The 20,887-nt window shown below is 41.1% G+C and overlaps 2 protein-coding genes and 1 long non-coding RNA gene across 3 annotated transcripts; 1 reads left to right on the top strand and 2 right to left on the bottom strand.

The window, feature by feature from the left end:
- Positions 1-724: 724 nt before the first annotated feature.
- On the bottom strand, positions 725-2,647 carry LOC122147329. Its single transcript, XR_006161574.1, has 3 exons — positions 2,385-2,647; positions 1,799-1,886; positions 725-1,684 (listed from the first exon to the last, which is right to left on the bottom strand). It is a non-coding gene; the product is annotated as an uncharacterized LOC122147329 (long non-coding RNA).
- Positions 2,648-8,784: 6,137 nt separating this feature from the next.
- LOC109054257 (nucleolar RNA helicase 2-like) lies at positions 8,785-16,234 on the top strand. The gene is given in 17 exon segments (XM_042768380.1): positions 8,785-8,951; positions 9,919-10,047; positions 10,123-10,257; positions 10,331-10,403; positions 10,504-10,682; positions 10,766-10,796; positions 10,799-10,864; positions 11,029-11,214; positions 11,333-11,478; positions 12,294-12,443; positions 12,528-12,689; positions 13,286-13,405; positions 13,749-13,822; positions 13,902-14,061; positions 14,212-14,346; positions 15,621-15,665; positions 15,860-16,234. Coding segments are annotated over 17 exon segments (2,169 nt in total). The 5' UTR covers positions 8,785-8,792; the 3' UTR covers positions 16,079-16,234.
- Positions 16,235-16,777: 543 nt separating this feature from the next.
- LOC109057427 (interferon regulatory factor 1-like) lies at positions 16,778-20,011 on the bottom strand. The gene is made up of 8 exons (XM_019074672.2): positions 19,677-20,011; positions 19,329-19,428; positions 18,030-18,209; positions 17,806-17,886; positions 17,629-17,730; positions 17,498-17,550; positions 17,092-17,185; positions 16,778-16,951 (listed from the first exon to the last, which is right to left on the bottom strand). The coding sequence occupies exons 1-8, from the start codon at positions 19,761-19,763 to the stop codon at positions 16,863-16,865; spliced, it is 786 nt and encodes a 261-aa protein (XP_018930217.1). The 5' UTR covers positions 19,764-20,011; the 3' UTR covers positions 16,778-16,862.
- Between the last annotated feature and the right edge of the window lie 876 nt (positions 20,012-20,887).

Below are 20,887 nucleotides of genomic sequence, written 5' to 3'. Positions count from 1 at the left end.
GACGGAAGCCTCTCCTCAGTGCAAGACACATGAAAGCCCGCATGGAGCTTGCTAAAAAACAGAAAAATACGATTCTCTGGTCTGATGAGACCAAGATAGAACATTTTGGCCTTAATTCTAAGAGGTATGTGTGGAGAAAACCAGGCACTGCTCATCACCTGTCCAATACAGTCCCAACAGTGAAGCATGGTGGTGGCAGCATCACGCTGTGGGGGTGTTTTTCAGCTGCAGGGACAGGACGACTGGTTGCAATCGAGTGAAAGATGAACGTGGCCAAGTACAGGGATTTCCTGGACGAAAACCTTCTCCATAGTGCTCAGGACCTCAGACTGGGCCGAAGGTTCACCTTCCAACAAGACAATGACCCTAAGCACACAGCTAAAATAACAAAGGAGTGGCTTCACAACAACTCCGTGACTGTTCTTGAATGCCCCAGCCAGAGCCCTGACTTAAACCCAATTGAGCATCTCTGGAGAGGACCTGCAAGGAGGAATGGCAGAGGATCCCCAAATCCAGGTGTGAAAAACTTATTGCATCTTTCCCAAAAAGACTCATGGCTGTATTAGATCAAAATGGTGCTTCTACTAAATACTGAGCAAAGGGTCTGAATACTTAGGACCATGTGATATTTCAGTTTTTTTTTTTAATAAATCTGCAAAAATGTCAACAATTCTGTGTTTTATTTTTTATTTTTTTTGGTCAATATGGGGAGCTGTGTGTACATTAATGAGGGAAAAAAATTAACTTAAATGATTTTAGCAAATGGCTGCAATATAAAAAAGTGTGAAATTTAAGGGGGTCTGAATACATTCCTTACCCACTGTATGTAATATATTAGTTTGAAGTAATGTAGCGTAAAAAAAAAAAATGTTCTCTCTCAATTAAAATTGAGACTATGTACCAGACTATGATAAGAAAGTCTGAGATGATGACTTAAGCATGGATGGCATTAATATAAGGCTACCTTCAGTGGCATTTACTGAGAACACTCCAAAGTCATATAAGCTATCTGTTCCCTTTGTCTTGTTCATTCTGCATATAATATATGACTGAATCAAGTCTTGTTTGGTTATCATACAGTACGCAGTTTGTTCACGTAGGGATTAAAAAAACTAAAATAGTATATGGGGGGGCATGGGGGCCCATCAGGACTACCTATGCATAGGGCCTGGGATCTTGTGCAGCGCCCTGTATGTGTAACCCTACCAGCATTTTGGCCTGAATCACATTTAGTTAGTTTGAAGTTTAACTTGTTTTCTGTTAGTTCTAAGCCATAATGGTGGGCCAGACTTAAATTATATTTTATTATATATTATTGGATTGATTTACAGACTGAAATTTGATTGTAGATTATGTTTAAAATGTAGAATGTTGTAAAATGTCGTTTAGGACTTTTCAGTTTGTTATGGCATGTACGTGAGCAAACTTATTTTGGTCTAATTTATTTATTTTGTAATCTGATATTTGTATTTTATTACTTGTTTTTAAGAGATTGTGGAAGTGCACTGCATTGTTGATCTTATTTGTGTTTTTTTATGCTATTTATACATTTGAATATATTTTATATTATTTGTTTTAGGAAGAATTCACTATTTTGTACAATAAATGCAATGCATCTCCAAATCTGGCTGCTGCTGTGTCTGCTTCGATCATTCATGTGCCTTCACTTCATGAACACGACAACCTGTAAAACATTTACACAGGTTAAAACGTTTTACAATTCAGATTGTCAGCTTTCAACTTCTTGCCAAATTTCATTTCATATGTTTACAATTACATACTAATTTTTGTTACATACTAATTTTTGTCCGCAGCCGTCAACACTGTTGTGTCCTTGAGCAAGACTCTTTTCTCCTGGTTGCTTAAATCACTTTGGATAAAAGCATCTGCCAAATGCAGAAATGTAAATAAATGTAAATGAAAATTGTAAAACCTTTTTTGCAAGTGTCTTGGACACACCGAGCTGCTCATATGTAATTTCTTAGTTTATTTCTTCAAGGTACTACTATAATATAAATGCATAAATGTATTTCATACAATTTCTGTTTTTTTTTTTTTTGGGGGTTCAGCCGAATCAGTCATTATTTACTTGCCTCCAGGCAGTTCAATCCCTTTTTTTTTCCTGAACACATTAGTCAATGGAGCCCAAGTTTCAGAAGCATCATTAATGTCATTAAGATTCTGTAAGTCAGGCTCCATTGAGCAGCAGGACAAATGTGACCAAAATCTCTAGATGCTCTGGGCTCACTGAGGATGAAGAGGCCACAGCAGCACCTGGCCCAGATGAGGCATTAATGGCCGGTGGACTGATTGAGTGGGAGCAGGATATGACATCATGTGCCAAGGTTTTCACAGTACACACAACATGGATTTGATGTGCTTACCCTGTGTCTGTTGCGACGATGAAGAAAGTTCCTGAAACGAACGAGCGGGGAGTGTTTCATTCCTTGATCCAGGAGCTTGGGCTGGATGAGACTCGACCATAGGGAGTACTTTCGGCTCAGTAGCGCAGACTTCAATTGATTGCTCACCACGGTCACTCCACTGATTGAGAGGCAGAACACCAAACTGCATCAGGCAATAGGTCCCGCTGAACGTCTAGCGCTCCGTTTACGGTGAGTACTTTAGCTTAACCTTCTGAGGTCGACAGTTCATCCAACTTGCAGATTTTAATAATAAAAAAATTAATTTAAATTGAATGCAAAGCGTTAGGGCTGGGCGATATATCTAACGATATAAAAATTGAAGAATGCCTGACTATGCCACCTTGGGACTTTCACCCAAAGAATTGAAAACTTTGCACAGGTTCCCTGCCCAGTGGCAAGCAAAACGTGGAGACACAGGTATCAGACACCAAACTTTTATTAAAGTAGCATAAAATCAATTAAAAGAAACATCTCAGAAAAGCTTATAATCAGTGATTCAAAATATAATGGAGCTGCGGCCTAAATTACAGGGAAGACCCTCCAAAAAGGAGTTATCTACATAACACACTCGCATACCAAAATTCAGGGGTTAGTAGTGATATCTGGAAACCCAGTCAAAACCACAAGAAAAGATCAAGAACACACACACACACACACACACACAGAAGAACACACAAACACACACAAACACACATAAAAATCAACGCATACCTAGAAGAGGACGGATGTCGTCACATTCATCAGCCAAACAGAATATCCGCGGCAAGACGCCAAACAAAGAAGCGGCTGTTGACACAGCCACTCTGCTGACAACGAGAGCACCGACCAGATGCAGACGCAAGTCAGCTAAAACCAGAATAAAGCAAGCAAATGCAATCCATCAAAGGCTGCATTAACCCACCTTTACCGACCCACAGTCACGTTCAGCAGAAACAACAGAAGCCCAACCCCATCCGGGAAATGTCACCTGCCCAGGTACATCTTCTTCTTCTTCTTCTCCTTCTTCATATGAAGAACCCAGCTTAGACACTTAAAAGGTGTATTCCTGCCCTCCTCAGTTCATATGGAGAACTCCATCTCATAGATTACATCCTCAAATAAAGACCAGTGTGGAGTAAAAAACTTATTCCAACCTTTGTTGTTTCATATTCCTTATTTCCAAGAATCGATTTTAAAGATGAAACACTGGATTCCGACAGATCAGAAAACATGCGGTTTCTTGCAGCATTTTTCACGCTCCATTACTACATGCTTCACGGTTTCTAGCCCAGGTACATCAGCCAAAACGCCCGCCCTAATAATTCACTTCGGGAAATCACGCCCATCTTACCTATTATGCTATCTAAGATCTTGAAAATGCTCCCTCATACTTTATCGTACATATAAGAGTTATACCGCATTTACATCCGTATGAAACCAACACAATGTTCATTCTTTCTCGTCTAAACTCATTATCTCTAATTGGTCGCGCCCTTCATATGTAAATATCCAGGTGAGACGCACGCACATGTATACGCCCACATCTCTGTAAACAAAGCGCGTGAGGAGTCCAGTTCATCGCAGCGCTGAGAGGAATAATTCACCTCATAAAAAGAACAAGATTCACGAACTGCTACATCCAGCTAATACTATAAAAAGGCCTAACGTTACTAGTTTGGTTTTCCTCAAATTATAATTACTGACTAAAATGAGTGAAATGTTTTGAATATGGCAATTCATTGTATCTAAATTTCTTACGGTGAGATGATGCTTTCATGCTTTATTTAAACAACAGCCTTTATAAAAGTAATATGAGTGTACACTGTAACATGATGAATGCTTATAATCAAAAATCTGTTCACAAATAGATTTTTATAACTGCTAAACAATAATAGTTTCTAAAAAAACATAAATCCTAATAACTCCCTCAAATATAAAATGTACAAAGCATGTCTCATCTTTATATATACAGATATCCTGATATTTTATATATTATATTTTATATATTATCAAAGGTTTTTTTTTTGTTTGTTTTTTTTTTTTTATTTCTTAATACACAGATATCCACAACACATAAAAACCCTTTACATTCACTTGAGTCTCTTCAAACTGTTTTCCTCTAAGAGTGCTGTAATAACATCAGATGTTCAGCTACACTGATATTTTATGGTAAAACAAGCTCCTTGACTTCTGGTGATGTTGCTTGAATCCATGGAAAGAAGCAGCAAACACTCAAATATCAGGTATGGTCTACTTGTTTCACTTGTTTAACAGAATCTGTTTTAAGAAACTAATCACATCTCACATCTCTATATCAATATAATCAAACTCAATGTGTCTTTGACCTTCATTATGTATGTTTTGATTATACTGTGTTGTAAATAAATGTAAATAATTTAAAAAGCCACTGTCACTCCCTCACATAAAGCTTGTCTGTCACAAAACATGTCTTACAAAATTTAAATCAATATATTGTTTTTTTTTTGTGGATGAGTAAGCGGAATGATTTTCACATCATTTGGATGTAAATGTTCTAGCCTACAAGACTGATTACTCAAAAGTCTTATTCAGAACTGTTCAGTATGGGTTTTATGGCCTTATTTCAGCTACATTGTTTCCCAAAACTTACTAACCACACATAATATACATATATATATATATATTTTTTTTTCTAAAAAATGCAAACATGTAGATCAATCTTGCTCTCATATTATTGTAGCACAGTTTGTGCTGAATACAAAGTTACACGTTGACCAAAAGTATAAGTAGCAGAAATAAGCACAAATGTTAGGGCATGTCAAAGCTTCAGCTGAAAAATATATAGCCAAATTCATGCAACATTTTTTTTACTTTCAAACTTGTATTGATAGTTGACACGCACATGTATGTGTGTTCTGATGCATTCGCATGCGTATGAAAGAAAGTCAATGGAATGAAAAGTCTAGTGTGACCGCGGCTTCAGTTGAATGAATGATTCAGTGACTCATTACCACAGACAAACGCTTCGTTCCTGAATAAATCAGCCATCTGAGTGAAAATCACAAACTCAATAAAACAAGTTGTTGAGGGATAGTTCACCCAAAAATGAAAATTATGTCATTAATGACTCACCCTCATGTCGTTCCAAACCCGTGAGACCCGTTCATCTTCGGAACACAGTATAAGATATTTTAGATTTAGGCCGAGAGCTTTCTGTTCCTCCATTGAGAATGTATGTACGGTATACTGTCCACGTCCAGAAAGGTAATAAAATCATCTTCAAATTAGTCCATGTGACATCAGAGGGTCCGTTAGAATTTTTTGAAGCATCGAAAATACATTTTGGTCCAAAAATATCAAAAACTACGACTTTATTCAGCATTGTCTTCTCTCCCCGGGTCTGTTATGAGCGCGTTCACAACACTGCAGTTTAGTGATATCCGGTTCCGCGAACGAATCACTCGATGTAACCGGATCTTCTTGAACCAGTTCACCAAATCGAACTGAATCGTTTGAAACGGTTCGTGTCAACAATAAGCATTAATCCACAAATGACTTAAGCTGTTAACTTTTTTAACATGGCTGACACTCCCTCTGAGTTCAAATAAACCAATATCCCGGAGTAATTCATTTACTCAAACAGTACACTGACTGAACCGAGCCAGATAACGAACGAAACATTGACTCGTTCTCGAGTCAAGAACCGGTTGCATCGGTTTTCGGATCACCGGTAGTGATGGGAAGTTCTGTTCTTCTCCGCGAACCGGTTCTTTCGGACAGTTTGATTCAATAAACCGGTTGCCGAAAACGGTTCACCAGTTCTTTTGTGCTCGACGTAATGACTTCATTGGCGATGATTGCCCTTGATTCAAGCCTTCGGTTTACCCGCGCTCATAACATTAGCACAGAATCAGTTCAGAATCAATCACCAAAAGAACCAGTTCGGTTCAGACGCGCTGTGTGTCGGTCTGCTTCACGCATGCGCAGTATCATCAGCTCCTCAGTTCTCGAATCGGACGCGTCCGACAGAAACGGTTCTTGACTCGAGAACGAGTCAATGTTTCGTTCGTTATCTGGCTCGGTTCAGTCAGTGTACTGTTTGACTAAATGAATTACTCCGGGATATTGGTTTATTTGAACTCAGAGGGAGTGTCAGCCATGTTAAAAAAAGTTAACAGCTTAAGTCACTTGTGGATTAATGCTTATTGTAGACGCGAACCGTTTCAAACGATTCAGTTCGATTTGGTGAACTGGTTCAAGAAGATCCGGTTACATCGAGTGATTCGTTCGCGGAACCGGATATCACTAAACTGCAGTGTTGAGAACGCGCTCATAACACGAGACCCGGGAGAGAAGACAATGCTGAATAAAGTCGTAGTTTTTTGATATTTTTGGACCAAAATGTATTTTCGATGCTTCAAAAAATTCTAACGGACCCTCTGATGTCACATGGACTACTTTGAAGATGTTTTTTATTACCTTTCTGGACGTGGACAGTATACCGTACATACATTCTCAATGGAGGGACAGAAAGCTCTCGGACTAAATCTAAAATATCTTATACTGTGTTCCGAAGATGAACGGAGGTCTTACGGGTTTGGAACTAAACTATCTTGAATCATTAATCAAAAAATCCTCAATCCTCTTTTAAATACACCTCTAACAGTGAGTTGTTGGCACCTGGTGGTTTTAATGCTGAGCTATCTGGCATGTTTCCTCCACATCTCCTGCATCCTCTTGTGAATGCACGTCTGCAACACGAGTCCAGCACTGTCTCTGACGTCAAATCCACGATCTGCCAACACCAAGTCCCCAGGCAATATTTATTAAGAAGGCCACTATTCTCAGTCACATGTTTGTCACTGACACGACCTCCCCACGCTTGGGAAATGAGAGAGATGGATCCTCAATGAGAAACTTTACTGTAGGGTGTGCTGGTGTTTGTAGCGGGAAACTGTCTGCGCTCTAGCTTTGAGATCTGATGCTCTATCGATGCAGAAAGGGAGAGACAGTGAAGTGCAGCACTTCAGAAATGATCACTGATCTGGATGTGAGCAGGAAACAGTCATAGAGTTATAATTATTGGTGTTGAGGACCCCCTCCTGTGATTATTTATGGTACTGCAGACATTGTGGAGATTTGTGTTGATGCAGTATGTATGTGTGGTTATTTTTCTTTCAATAACGAAGAAACTCTAACAAACATGTATTTTTAAGATCATATATTTAATTCAGACAACACAATTCGTATTAACTATTATTCCATACTTCACTAGTATACATTAATATAACCTCATCTAAACCCATTCTCACCAAAAATCAATAAAAATTTATGTTTATTTTTCTTTAAATCTTCACAAAATGCAGATTGTTTCCATGTTCATAGTATTTAGTTGTTGATGCTGTTTTCTAGTCTTTCTCTTCAGTCTGTCGTCTTGCAGCAGTGCACTGTGTTGTTAGTTAATTAATTTAATTAATGTGTGAGTGTGTCACAACTCTTACATTGAAAGTGAGAGAGGATTCTCATCAGTGAGGCTTGTCTTCTCTTCTTTTGTTGGCATCAGTGGACCACTACACAGTTTTCTGACCCAGCACCATTCGTGATGTCCGGACTAAAAGTGGCCATGTGTCTAAGTTCCTTTCTGTTGAACTGCTGTATATAATTAACATTAGAGAATATTAATATTTAATTTGCACGATAGTTTTAGACCTAACACACGGCATTAATCTAAAGGAGATGATGGTTTCACGAAGGGATGCTATATCATTTTATTAAACGTAGTTTAAATAATATTTTGATATATTCTTCATCTGATTAAAAATGTAATGTACTAACACTGCTGTAGTTTATATAAAACACTCTTCAACAGCAAATGTTACTATTTTAGTGACAAGACAACCAATTTTGTTAAAGCATTATTATTTACTATCTGTGGTCCAGACGAGATGTTTTCTACCAATAACATCAGAGGAACGCGGTGTGAACGGGGCTTTAACAAACGGAGCTCAGATACAACGCTTGAATTTTGACGCGTCTGCCGTTCCGTACAGCGCGGCGCGGATATACGTGTGCCATGATTTAATTTCTAGACAAGAGATGAACACAGAGCGGGTCTGTCGGAGGCGGGGCGAGTCACTGATCCTATCTCCGATTGGTCAAATGCACTGCGGAAGTGATTTCTGATTGGTCTCAGCGCCATAGTGGATTGTTTTTTTTAATGATCGTCACAGTCGTTTGCGGTTTTGATTTTAATCATTTTGATCCGCGTCTAATTCATCTCCTTTTCACATGCACATTTAATTAGTTTCTCTCACTGTGAGGCAGCCGACCGTCGCGCGCAGTGAATGAAGCCCCGCCCACTCGACGCCAGAAGTTTCGCTCGTGTGAATGAGCGCTTCCTTTCTACGCATGTTGCTTCCGGTTCGTTCTTTTCCGCCCCGTGCGATCTCACTGCAGTCGCACATGTCTGTCTGCCGCGGAGCTTCTGAGATGCCGTCTCGGGTCCTTGCTGAAGCCGATCCCAGCACACTCATGGAGGAGGTGGAGAGCGGCCTGCTGCTGCTGAAGGTGAGCCGAGCTCCGGCCGGGACCTGACGCTCACACCCGCTCTCAGACACCGCACGTGTACGTGTGTGGTATATGTATATGTATATATATATATATATATATATGTGTGTGTGTGTGTGTGTGTGTGTGTGTGTGTGTGTGTGTGTGTGTGTGTGTGAGTGAGTGAGTGAGTGAGTGAAAATGAATATGAATATGTGTGTTTATATGCTCACGTGGAGTCGAAATAAGTGACGTACATCTGTGATCACGTGTGAACAGTGAACACGAATGCACCACGTGTGTGTGTGTGTGTGTGTACACAGTATACATGTGTGCGAGTTGCATTTGTGACTACTTACTCTGTCGTGACTGGGAAACAATTCATAAAGCATCAAATGAGAATCCACTAACATTTAATCATTATATAAATAATATTATTAATAATAAATCAATAACAACGCACTACTTATTATTACCACCAAACAACATTATTAAATAAAACAAATAACTGATGAACTGTTTCTAATAAAGCTGCTGATGAGAGAGAGAGTTCATCCGTCTTCTTTCTTCTCGCGCTGAATGTGTTTTTCTGGTCTTGTGAAGTCGTGGAAGTGAATGTTCTCATCACTGATACGGAAATGTGTCTTAATTCTGATGTGATCACTGGAAAATACAGCTACTGATATGTTTAAGGATTATTTCAAATGAAAATTCTGTTCCGGACCCACAAGACTTTCATTCATGGTCACTGATCGAAACACTTCAGGCTAAGACATTCATTCATGTGAATAAAAGCCCAAACTAAATCTGTTCCTCACATAAAGTGATTGTGTCTCTTCAGGATACTCGAAGCTGTATGGGGTATAGTTTTATGGATGAACAAAAGGTTGTGTTGCTCTGTGTTTCTCCAGAAAAAGAAAAAGGAATGATAAAATCGTGCATCCCTAGATCACTGACATTTTTGTTATTTTGCTCTGTGTTTCTCCAGAAAAAGAAAAAGAAGATGAAAGAACAGAAGCCGATGGCAGAAGAGTGTGATTCACCGGCTCCCAAAAAGAGGAAGGCTGAGAAGAAGTCTTCAGACGTGAACACAAACACGGACACGGAGCAGATCAAGGTACTGGATCTCTTCATCACGTGATCATTCTTCTTTATTCTGGAGCACGTGATGTTTACTAGAATCTCCGTACAGTTGAAAAAGAAGAAAAAGGCCAACGTGGAGGAGGTGATGAGCACCGGAGAGACTGATAAACCGTCCCTGTCCCTGTCAGCTGTAGTGGACACGCCAGCACCGTCCAGCGAGGACTCAGACAGCGACCGCGAGAAAGTGTGTATATTCCTCCGCTTCTGCTCCTAGCGAGCCGGTCTGGTGATCTCTGATCATGTGTCTCACTGCTTAGGAAACTCCGGAGCAGAAAGAAGGAGCTTTCTCCAACTTCAGGATCTCCCAGAACACCATCAGCCTGCTGCAGGGTAACACGGACACTCAGACTCATAACTGACGTCACTGGTGAAGGTGGACCTGCTGAACTATACTGTGGCTTTAATCTAAAACATCTGCTTTTTCTCTTAGCCCGAGGTGTTTCGTACCTCTTTGACATCCAAGTCAAGACCTTCAACTCGGTGTATGATGGGAAAGATGTGATCGGTCAGGCGAGAACCGGCACAGGGAAGACCTTCTCGTTTGCTGTTCCTCTGGTGGAGAAGCTGCAGGGAGCAGGGGACGACAGGAGAAGAGGCCGGGCCCCGACGGTAACGCAGTTATACTGTGTGAGAACGTCTTCGTATTATCCAGTCACGCTTTGTGCAGTATCATGTGATGTGTGTCCACACAGGTGCTGGTTCTGACTCCGACGCGTGAGCTCACCACAAAGACATCACCAGGAAGCTGTCCGTTACGTGTTTCTACGGAGGAAGTTCATACAACCCACAACGTAGGGTTTTAATCCTCAAACAGCTGCTGTTGTTGTTGTGTTTTTTAGCTCAGTTTTTTTTTGAAACAGTAACTGGTGGGAACGCCGGGTCGAATCCGATTAGCTCAGTTTAAATACAGCTTGGAGATGTTCAGTAACCCGATGGTTGACTGTTGTGTCATCAGTGGAAGCCATCCGCAATGGCATCGACATACTGGTGGGAACGCCGGGTCGAATCCGAGACCATCTGCAGAATAACAAGCTGGATCTGTCTCAGCTCAAGCACGTGGTGCTGGACGAGGTGGACCAGATGCTGGACATGGGCTTCGCCGAGCAGGTGGAGGAGATCCTCTCTGTGTCCTATAAGAAGGGTAATCTAATCCGGGCCGGGTTGAGACATTAAGAGCTAAACCCCTGCTAGTCATGAAAGACGTGCGTCATCTTTTCAGAGAGTCGCTGTGCACCTCTAAATGACCTTTCCTCGTGTAGATGCAGAGGAGAAGCCGCAGACGCTGCTGTTCTCAGCGACGTGTCCCGCATGGGTTTATGAAGTGGCCAAGAAATACATGCGCTCTCAGTGCATCCATGTGGATCTCATCGGGAAAAAGACCCAGAAAGCCGCCACCACAGTCGAGGTAACATCACACATGCCTGCGTAGAGAAAAACTATAAGTGTGCCTGTTAGTCAGGTGCATAAAAAACAGACTGTTAGCTGCAGTACCACAGACGTCCTCCAGGGGACGCTCACGCTTCACTTTAGTTTTTGCGCATACTCAGTGCTTGTATGACTTTGCTTCAGAGTAGAAACTAGACAACAGAGGGCCGCATAGAGTGGGGGGGTATGAGAGAGCAGCCACTTCAGCTTCCAAGGGGTTAAAACGAGACATTTTTATCACTCATAACTTCTGGAGAAAGACAGATGAAGCTTTCTAGAGCGCATATGCAAATCAAATGGAGTATGCTTTAAAAAGGCTGTGTGTTTAAACTGTACACACACACACTAATGTACACATAAAACTAGAGTATACTCTGGGCTTTAGATACTCGTTCTGACAGTATCATTCTTTGCTCTTTAACTTTTTCCACTTGAGTAAGTCATAATAAAACAAATATTAATAGATCTCTCAATGATGAACTGTACAAGTGATGCACATCAGATGCGGGGCAGATTACAGAAGTGTTTGATGGCACACTCTGGATTTATTAAGGAGGAGTATAATTAGTGGTAAACGTGATTTTTTTTTTTATTGTACTTATTCAAGGTAAATCAGAGCGTGTTTTTTGGTTTTCTGCTTCACACTGCACAAGCTTTTCTCATTAACTTCACATCCTCTGTCCCACGTACTCCTGTCATAACCATTATTCCACACAGCTTTAGTTGGCTTTGTTTTTACTGAACTGCTCTCTTATCTGAGTTGGCTCTGGTCTGCTTGTTTCCTGGCGAGCGCAGCACCTGGCGATCGCGTGTCACTGGTCCCAGCGGGCGTCCGTCATCGGTGATGTCATTCAGGTGTACAGCGGCAGCCACGGCCGGACCATCGTCTTCTGCGAGACCAAGAGAGAGGCCACGGAGCTCTCCATGAACACATCCATCAAACAGGTGCACGACCACAGCGCTGCTCACACATCTGCTGCCTGTCACTGAACCGTGCTAACTCTGCTGTCTCCGCTCGGTGTGGCTCAGAGTGCGCAGACGCTGCACGGAGACATTCCTCAGAAACAGAGAGAGATCACGCTCAAGGGATTCAGGAGCGGCACCTTTGAAGTGTTGGTGGCCACCAATGTGGCGGCCCGCGGCCTGGACATCCCCGAGGTGGACCTGGTCATTCAGTGCTCTCCTCCAAACGTACGTCAGCCTGTCCCAGGGCTGGTTTATTTTTTATGACCCCTCATTGCAGTTCTAGTTATTTTGTTTGTACATCTGGTAACCGGTGGTTGGTTCTTCTACATGTTTCTGTGTTCTGTTTTTATTAGTGTTTTAGTGCATGTTTGGTTATCAGTGTCCTGCTGTTTAGGGGTGGAACAGTACATGTATTCGCCCCGGTCCGTCACGGTACGGATGTCTCAGTCCGGTTCAGTCAGATGATGAATACAGTCATCGGCGATCAGTGTAGAAGGGAAATTTGCAGTTTTGTTCAGCCCGTCTGCTGTTTTTGTTGTTTTGTGTAATCTAAAGTCAGAGCATTCTGTTTTTGCTGTACATCTTAAAATTATACAATCTAATTCAAATCAAAAACAACTCCTGCATGTATGTAGCACTACTGTCTATTCAAAGTAAATGAAAACATACCTGTCCTGTTGTACCGAACCATGACCCCAAACCCGAGGTACGTTCCGAACCGTGACTTCGGTGTACCGTTACACCCCTACTGCTGCAGGATCTTTCTTCTCTCTATGGTTTAATATGGTCTTTAAAAGCCTAAACTTGTGTTGTGAATGCAGGATGTGGAATCATATATCCACCGATCTGGACGGACCGGCAGAGCTGGAAGAACGGGCATCTGCATCTGTTTCTACCAGCGCAAGGAGGAGAGCCAGCTCAAGTTTGTGGAGCAGAAAGCGGTGAGACCACTATTAGAGATGTGAATATGGGTTAACGGGTTTATTTTCCCATAGACCTTGTCTAAAATATCAGTTCATGTTTCAGTGTTTTTCTCTTTTTGTTTAAATGTATTATTATTTTAAAATGACAGTATTTGGAGTATCTCTTTTAAAAATGTGAACTGTAAGATGAATTCAGGTAAACTGTGACGCTTTTATTCGAACCAATGTCCCAATAGTCCTGAATCAACCCAGAATAATGTCATTAGTGTGAATGAAGCAGTGGTATCAGCTGAACAAATTATGTTTGGTTCACTAGTGAACCGTGTGCGTGGCTAATGTTTCTTGTGTTGGCCTGCTCCAGGGGATCACCTTCAAACGGGTCGGGGTCCCAACAGCCAACGACATCATCCAGTCCTCCAGTAAAGACGCCGTGAGGTCAGGGAGCTTCACAAATCTGATACACGCAGCTGTTTTAATTTAAGGTATCAGACTGAATGTGTCTTGCTGTCGGCAGGTTTTTGGACTCGGTTCCAGCGGTGGCCGTGGGGTACTTCCGTGAGGCCGCGCAGGAACTCATCGAGCAGCGCGGGGCGGTGGAGGCGCTGGCAGCGGCCCTCGCTCACATATCAGGGGCCACCAGCCTGGAGCAGAGATCTCTCATCAGCTCAGACGCCGTACGTCACACAAGAGCGTTTCAGACAGGATCTGTGAACATGGAAAACCACCTGAAACTCTGATTATATCACACCCAGAACTGTTAGGAGTCTGACAATGAGTCCTGGGCATCTGTGTGAAACTCAACAGACTCTGTGAATTCGTTTCAGGGCTTCACCACCATGATAATGAGCTGCTCTCAAGAAATGCACAACATCGGTTACGCCTGGCGCGGACTGAAGGAGCAGCTCGGGGAGGAAGTCGATCAGCACATCCAACGCATGACCTTCCTCAAGGGCAAGAAGGTGCGTCTCCGTAATGATTTACTGAAGACAAGCCGTTCTTTAGTGCTGTTATTCAGGACCACACACCTTTACGATCTTGTTTGCTGGGATGCATTGTCAAAACAAATGATTAGAAACTAATGACAGCAAATACGACAAAATTGAAAACTTAGAGGAACATTTATATAGTTTTATTTGCATGACACTCATCAAATCTAGGTAATCTTTCTAGTTCATTGTCTGAAGCAGTTTACACTTTTTGTCATCTATGGAAGGCCTTTTGTAATAGATTACTCTTAATTTAACTTTTTATCTAACAAAACACACTTTTTCTCATCTATGGAAGACCATTTCAGCCACTGAATTAAAAATAAAAAAAGGTAATTGTGACTTTTTATCTAACAATTCTGACTTTTTTTCCTCAGAATTCCTCAGAAGTTAATATCTTGCAATTCTTACTTTATAACTCACAATTGGGAATTATAAAGTCAGAATTGTGATATAAACTCGCAACTGTGAGATATAAAGTCAAAATTGCAAGATATGAACTTGCAATTGTGAAAAAAAAGCAAATTCAAAAATTTTATAAAAAAAAAAACAATAAAAACAATTTATAAGTGTTGTTAATCCAAAACCAACATCCAGTTCTCCTTCAAACATTGTGTAAATTGAAAAATATTAATAACAATTTCTAAGTGTTGGTTATGCTACATATTGTGCATATTTTTAAACACTAGAGTCTAAATAAAAGTAAATAAAATCTGAAGTATAGACTGGACTGGTCTGCAGGAACACACACACTCCTCTGAACCTGCCATTCATCATTACTCATAAGATATCATTGCTTACAGTATTAGGATTTAATTTAAACATATGGGCAACTGTAAAGGTGCCTTTAATGTCTAAGAGCAGTTATTTTACTGTGAAATAAAGACACGTACACATTTTGATGTATATATGCACTCAGCTCAGGACGAGTCTTTATGTAAAGTGGAAATACTCAATATTTACATTTTTAATGTAAGCATCGAAGCGTCTCTCAAAGCAGCTGTTCTTGCAGCGTCTGTATTGAACACAGAGAGCTCTTGTGCTTTTGCATCTGGTTCTGTAAAGAGTGTCTGTGCACAGTACTGTACTGTAAGTTTTGTCAATTAGTTGTACTAGATTATTAATAAGATTAATATTTGACTATGTTGCGTTTTCATATATCATGGTAGCCTGTCAGTGACTAAATCTGCACTGAGACGGGGATCTCTGTCTTCATTTCTAATGTGTCCTGTGTCTGTTTCTCTCAGGGTGTGTGTTTCGACGTCCCGGCCAGCAAAGCGAAAGAGATCCAGGTATGACGAAGCGCTGGTGTGTTTGGAGTGGTTTGTAAAGCGACGCTCGAGGGACGTGTCTGTACACACGTCCAGCTGATCGTGAGCGTCTTCTTTCCCAAGCCACTGTGATGTGCTGGAGTCGCTCTGTGCTCTCGGGTTTCACCAGCAGACGCCTGTGTTTGCTGACTCGGTGTGTTTTTGTCTCTCTGCAGGACAAATGGCAGGACGGCCGGCGCTGGCAGCTGAGCGTGGCCACAGAGCTCCCCGAGATGGAGCAGAGCATGCGGCAGAGCAGCGAACGGACGTCCGGCGGATTCGGCGGCGGGCGAGGACGCCGCTCATTCGGCTTCAGAGGCAATAACAGTTCTGGAGGTAGAAGAGGACGAGGAGGTCCTCAGAAACGCAGCTTCAGCCAGGCCTTCAGTTACTGATGTGGACTCTGATGGTCTGTCAGACTGTCATTTTTTACTGCCGTTTCGCTCTTTACCCGGGCGTTATGTACCATGAAATATGCTGATTGCTTTTACATGCAGTTCTGCTATTTATACAACCAATCCCACTGATATTAAAGTGGTCTTTAAACTACACTGCGGCTGTGCTTCATTGCTCATAATGTGGTATAAAACTCACTGGCTTCTCTTACGTGGGCTGGAATGACAAATCAGATTATGCAGTAACATGATTCTAATCTGCAGACTTCAAATACTTCTTACAGTGTCTAAAAAAAAAGAGAAAAGCCCGTGATTACAGTCAAGGGTGTCCAACCCTGCTCCGTTCCTCATTAAACACACCTCATCCAGCTAATCGAGGTCTTCCGGATCATAAGAAATGATTGGAGCCGGATTGGACAGCCCTGGTCTGAGTCAGCTGTTCCTTACATTACATTGACTGCAGCGCTGTGAACTCTTGAGTTACTTTCTCAGTCACTGCACAGATGAGTGACATTCATTATTCACCCGCAGCAGATGCAGGTGTTCTTACTGATGTCCTGCACGTTCATTTGGGAATGAAGGCGAAACAATTTAAAGAATCCAAAAAAATAAATAAAAATTCATATAAATACTATTGAAAAAAATAAAAATTACACATAACTTCAATAAAATATCAATAAAATAATACATAATTCATTAACATGTCCATTAATTAATGTATTTTTCCTTCAGTTGCACTACACAACAACAACAACAACAGATACAGTAGTGTGAAGCTGCTCGTTCAGTTGATCTGGTCGTATTGACCCGATGAGGTATTGTGAATGTTGCAGTCCGTCTGGAAGGAGTAACCTGAAAACTCCATCGTCTCACCTGAAATCAGAGGATTTTAATTAGCATGCATCTAATAAGGACAAACTGATCAAATGGTTTGTTTAGTAGGACACTTTCTTATAATATAATTTTGCTCTCCAGTGTTTTACTGGTTAGAGTGGTTGAATTGGTTTTCTTACACAGGCTTCCCATCCACATTGAGTTGGGTCTCCAGCCTCTGTCACTCTCGTACGAGGGACTCCAGTGCTCCAGGTTCTTCAGATGATCCACGATCTGCAGAATGAACGCACACGGTCTTCAATCCAGCATTCAAAGAGCTAACTAGAAAAGAGCAGTTCTAACAAACTCTGGTGTTGGCTTGACAAAGCATTAGCTGGAGCTGAAATGAGTTGTCCATGTCTTGTGGTGGTGTTTGAAGGGATCGTTCACCCAAAAATGAAAACGCTGTCATCACATACTCACCCTCAAGTCATTCCAAACCTGAATGAGTTTCTCTCTTCTAATGATGACACAATTTTCATTTTTGGGTGAACTAAAGTGAGTTGTTTGTCAAGCCAACGTAGCCGTGTGCATCAGAGATCTTACCTTCAGCACCGCTTCGGTTTGCTCGTGCTCGTCTGTCTTGTTCAGCTGCAGTCCTGCGGAGGTCATTAGTTAGTCATTTTTAAACCTCTGCTAATCTGGACTATTGTCCGCAGACTAGCTAGCACAAGTACCCTGTGAGCAGTAGATGGCTGGTCTCTCCTCCTCAAGATCATCTTTTCTCAGCACTTCAGTCGTGGCACTGCCTCGATCATCTGTGAACTTCCAGAAGGCCTCTGTATGCATACGGGAAAGATGTGTCACATCCATGATCATGTGGAAGGAAGTTGTCACGTGTCATTGGTCGTTACCTGTAAATCTCTCCAGTGGTGTGTGTCTTTGTGTTTGTGGCGGTGATGCAGCTTTACTGTCGGTATCCAAACACCTTAAAGCTGAAGAGAAACATGTCATCACAAACTCAGACTTCTTATGCATTAGTAAGAGTGACACACTATACATCTGTATACAGATGCACTTAATGTCACTATATGTGAAATATGAAATAATATCCCAAAAGGTTTATATGTGCAAATACCTTTGCGTCTTTTCACTGTTTTGCTGTGTGGAAGGAGAATATAAACTCTGAAAGCGTTGTGGCCTTTCTTGATGCTTTTGTCTTGGAGCTCTTTGACGTCCGTCAGGGAATTGAGTGCACATCGGAAGTTGGCTTTCCATGTCTTGGGATCGGGTTTGTCTATGCCGGGTTTGTATCGCCCTGAAATCCACGAGAGGAGTTTGCATGATCATCCAGCACCAGTTTTCAGTACATTTCAGTTGTGTTCCTGCCCAAGCTGATCATTGTTGGCATGATTTAACTTCTTTAAACATGTTTGGGAAAATTACAAGTGATATAACGTTAATATTAAATGAGCTGTTCTGGGTCTTCATCTGGATGTTTCAAAGAATTTGGGCAAAATCTCAGTGTTAGCCATCTGAGACCGGTGACCAGAGAAATGAAGTTCATGCACATACCGCAAGTGTCTAAAAAAAAAGCCACATTTACTTTAAATAAATACAGCACACGTTTTAGTTAGCAAAAGGTATTTAGCGCTTTCTGTTTGTCAAACTCTGTGGAACGTGTTGAAAGTTATTGAGATTCTCCCCAAATAAAAAACACAAAAATAAAAAGAAATCTTAATTAATTTCAAAAAAAACCACCAACTAACACACACACTGATACATACTATCTATCTAAAAAAATTAATTTTTTTTATTTATTTTTGGCGTTTTATGCCTTTTATGTAGATAGGACAGTAGGTCGACAGGAAGTGAAGTGAGTGGGAAAGGTCCGCAAGCTGGGACTCGAACTCGGGACGCCTGAAGCGCAACGGTGTTATGGAGTCAGTTTTTATGGATGGGTTTTAGTTAGACTCCAACATTAAGCTGAACTTGACACAAATGAGCAAATGTGCATTCACGTAATATAAATCCAGATTTGGACGTTCATAGATCTCGTTTCTCATGGTAACCAATATGTTACTATGAATATATATAGCACATTCATATATTTGTTAACTGTAAGCATTTACATATTTATTTATTTATTTGTTTATTTTGCATCCTGATCCTTTCAAAAAAAATAAATAAATAAAAAAACTGGGATATTTGAAAATTAAAACCTTTGTGATGAAACAGGATGAGTGTTTTTCACAGATACCATATAATAGATTTGCACAGATATCAGTGAAATATCTGTCTGAAATATGAAACATATTTCCTGTCTGCTTCGCTCGTTTTTATCAAGCTTCCTAACTGTCTAAATATTTGTTCGTTTGTAATCAAGATAATATCTTTTATTTTCATGTGGTGTAATCAGAGAAATCAGTCGCCGTACCTGTGTGGATCGCCCAGTTTCGAAACAGAGTCGCGTCTTTCTCGATATTCCAGCCGTGCCGGGCTGCATGTTTCCAAGGAATCTGGAAAACTCTGGTAGACTAGAGTAAAGAAAACACGGATGTATTCATGGATACTGACAGATCTAGACATGTATAGTCAAGTCAAGTCACCTTTACAATACACTTTGTGTCAAAGCAGCTTTACAGTGTCAAATAGTTTTTCAATAATGTATAGCAGTTAAAAGTAAATGCAATCTGATTAACACTTGATTGGGCAAGTTGGAAAGTTACAAATGTTTAATGAGGCTGGATCAAAGCGAACAGCAGCCGTCTGAACCTGATCTCACCTCGTCCAGCCACACGACTCCAGGATATCTGCCCGAATCGATCTGTTCCTCCAGCCACGGCCGCAGACGCAGGCGTCCCTGATGCATCTCTGGCTCCGGAGCCTGACGGACAGATCTCTCTCCAGATTCTTCCAGATGTTTGTCTGAAAGCCTTCAGTGCAGCTTGTGCAGGGCTTCCTTGAGGCTCACAGCCGGCGGTTTAACACAGCACTGATATCAGTGACACGCAGTCACATTAGCAGGAGGAAACATCACACCTCAGTCTGTCAGTCAAAACTCAAATCTTGGCCTCCTCATACCTGCACCAACAGGTTTGGAGGGTTTCCTTCAAACTGTGGGACGATTTCTGTGGTACTGAGGAACCAAACACAGTCCCGCCCCCACCATCAATTTGATATATTACACTGAAAGGGGAAAAATCTGCAAATACATTAGTTGAGTCACTAATATTAACGACAGAATAGCTGTTGAAGTTATTTACTGAAGGGACAAACTAATAAACAGACACACTGTAGAGGAAACAAACTCCAGCTGATAAAAATAAGTATTTAGCTTTGCAGAGCAATACTTTGAGGTTTCTCCAGTGTTATTGTAATTGTGGCATACTGAGCGTAAGAGTTGCACTTGAGATTCTTATCAGTCTGTCGTGTGTTCTTAGTAAAGTCTGTGAGTCATGTTTTTGCTTCACTTATTTCCTGTTAACTTCACTGAGCAGTTTATGCATCTCAGGTATTTTCCAATGAAATAATCTCCGGTCTCGCTCTTTTCACAATGAGTAATTAAACACACTCACACATGCAGAACAAAGTGTAATATTTTAGTGTGATTAACACACACCTAATGGCTGTAATTATACAAAATTAACGTTTTTTTTTTTTGTCGCTGGAGCTAGTCTGACAGATATATAAATTAGCACATAGGCTTTTGAGGAGACCAATCATATCAGAGTCATTTGAAACGGCACCAACAAGTGCTCCTAAATCAGACATGAAATATGAAATCAACAAATTTTAGGATATAAATGTGTGTAATTCTACTGCTGAATGTAAACAATATTTTTTTATAGTTGGCCACACTTTTTTAACAATTTTTTTTGCTTTCGGTTCCAGATTCCACACCGTCAGAGGCCATTGACACGGCTTTCCATATATATACTCCGACGCTGCTGATAATACCGCGACAGCAGTCAGCAGTAACACATTAAACCACAC

Source organism: Cyprinus carpio, chromosome A13, assembly GCF_018340385.1.
Source record: "Cyprinus carpio isolate SPL01 chromosome A13, ASM1834038v1, whole genome shotgun sequence".
In the NCBI taxonomy this organism is placed as follows: Eukaryota; Metazoa; Chordata; class Actinopteri; order Cypriniformes; family Cyprinidae; genus Cyprinus; species Cyprinus carpio.
This window is presented reverse-complemented; position numbering and strand designations above follow the sequence as displayed.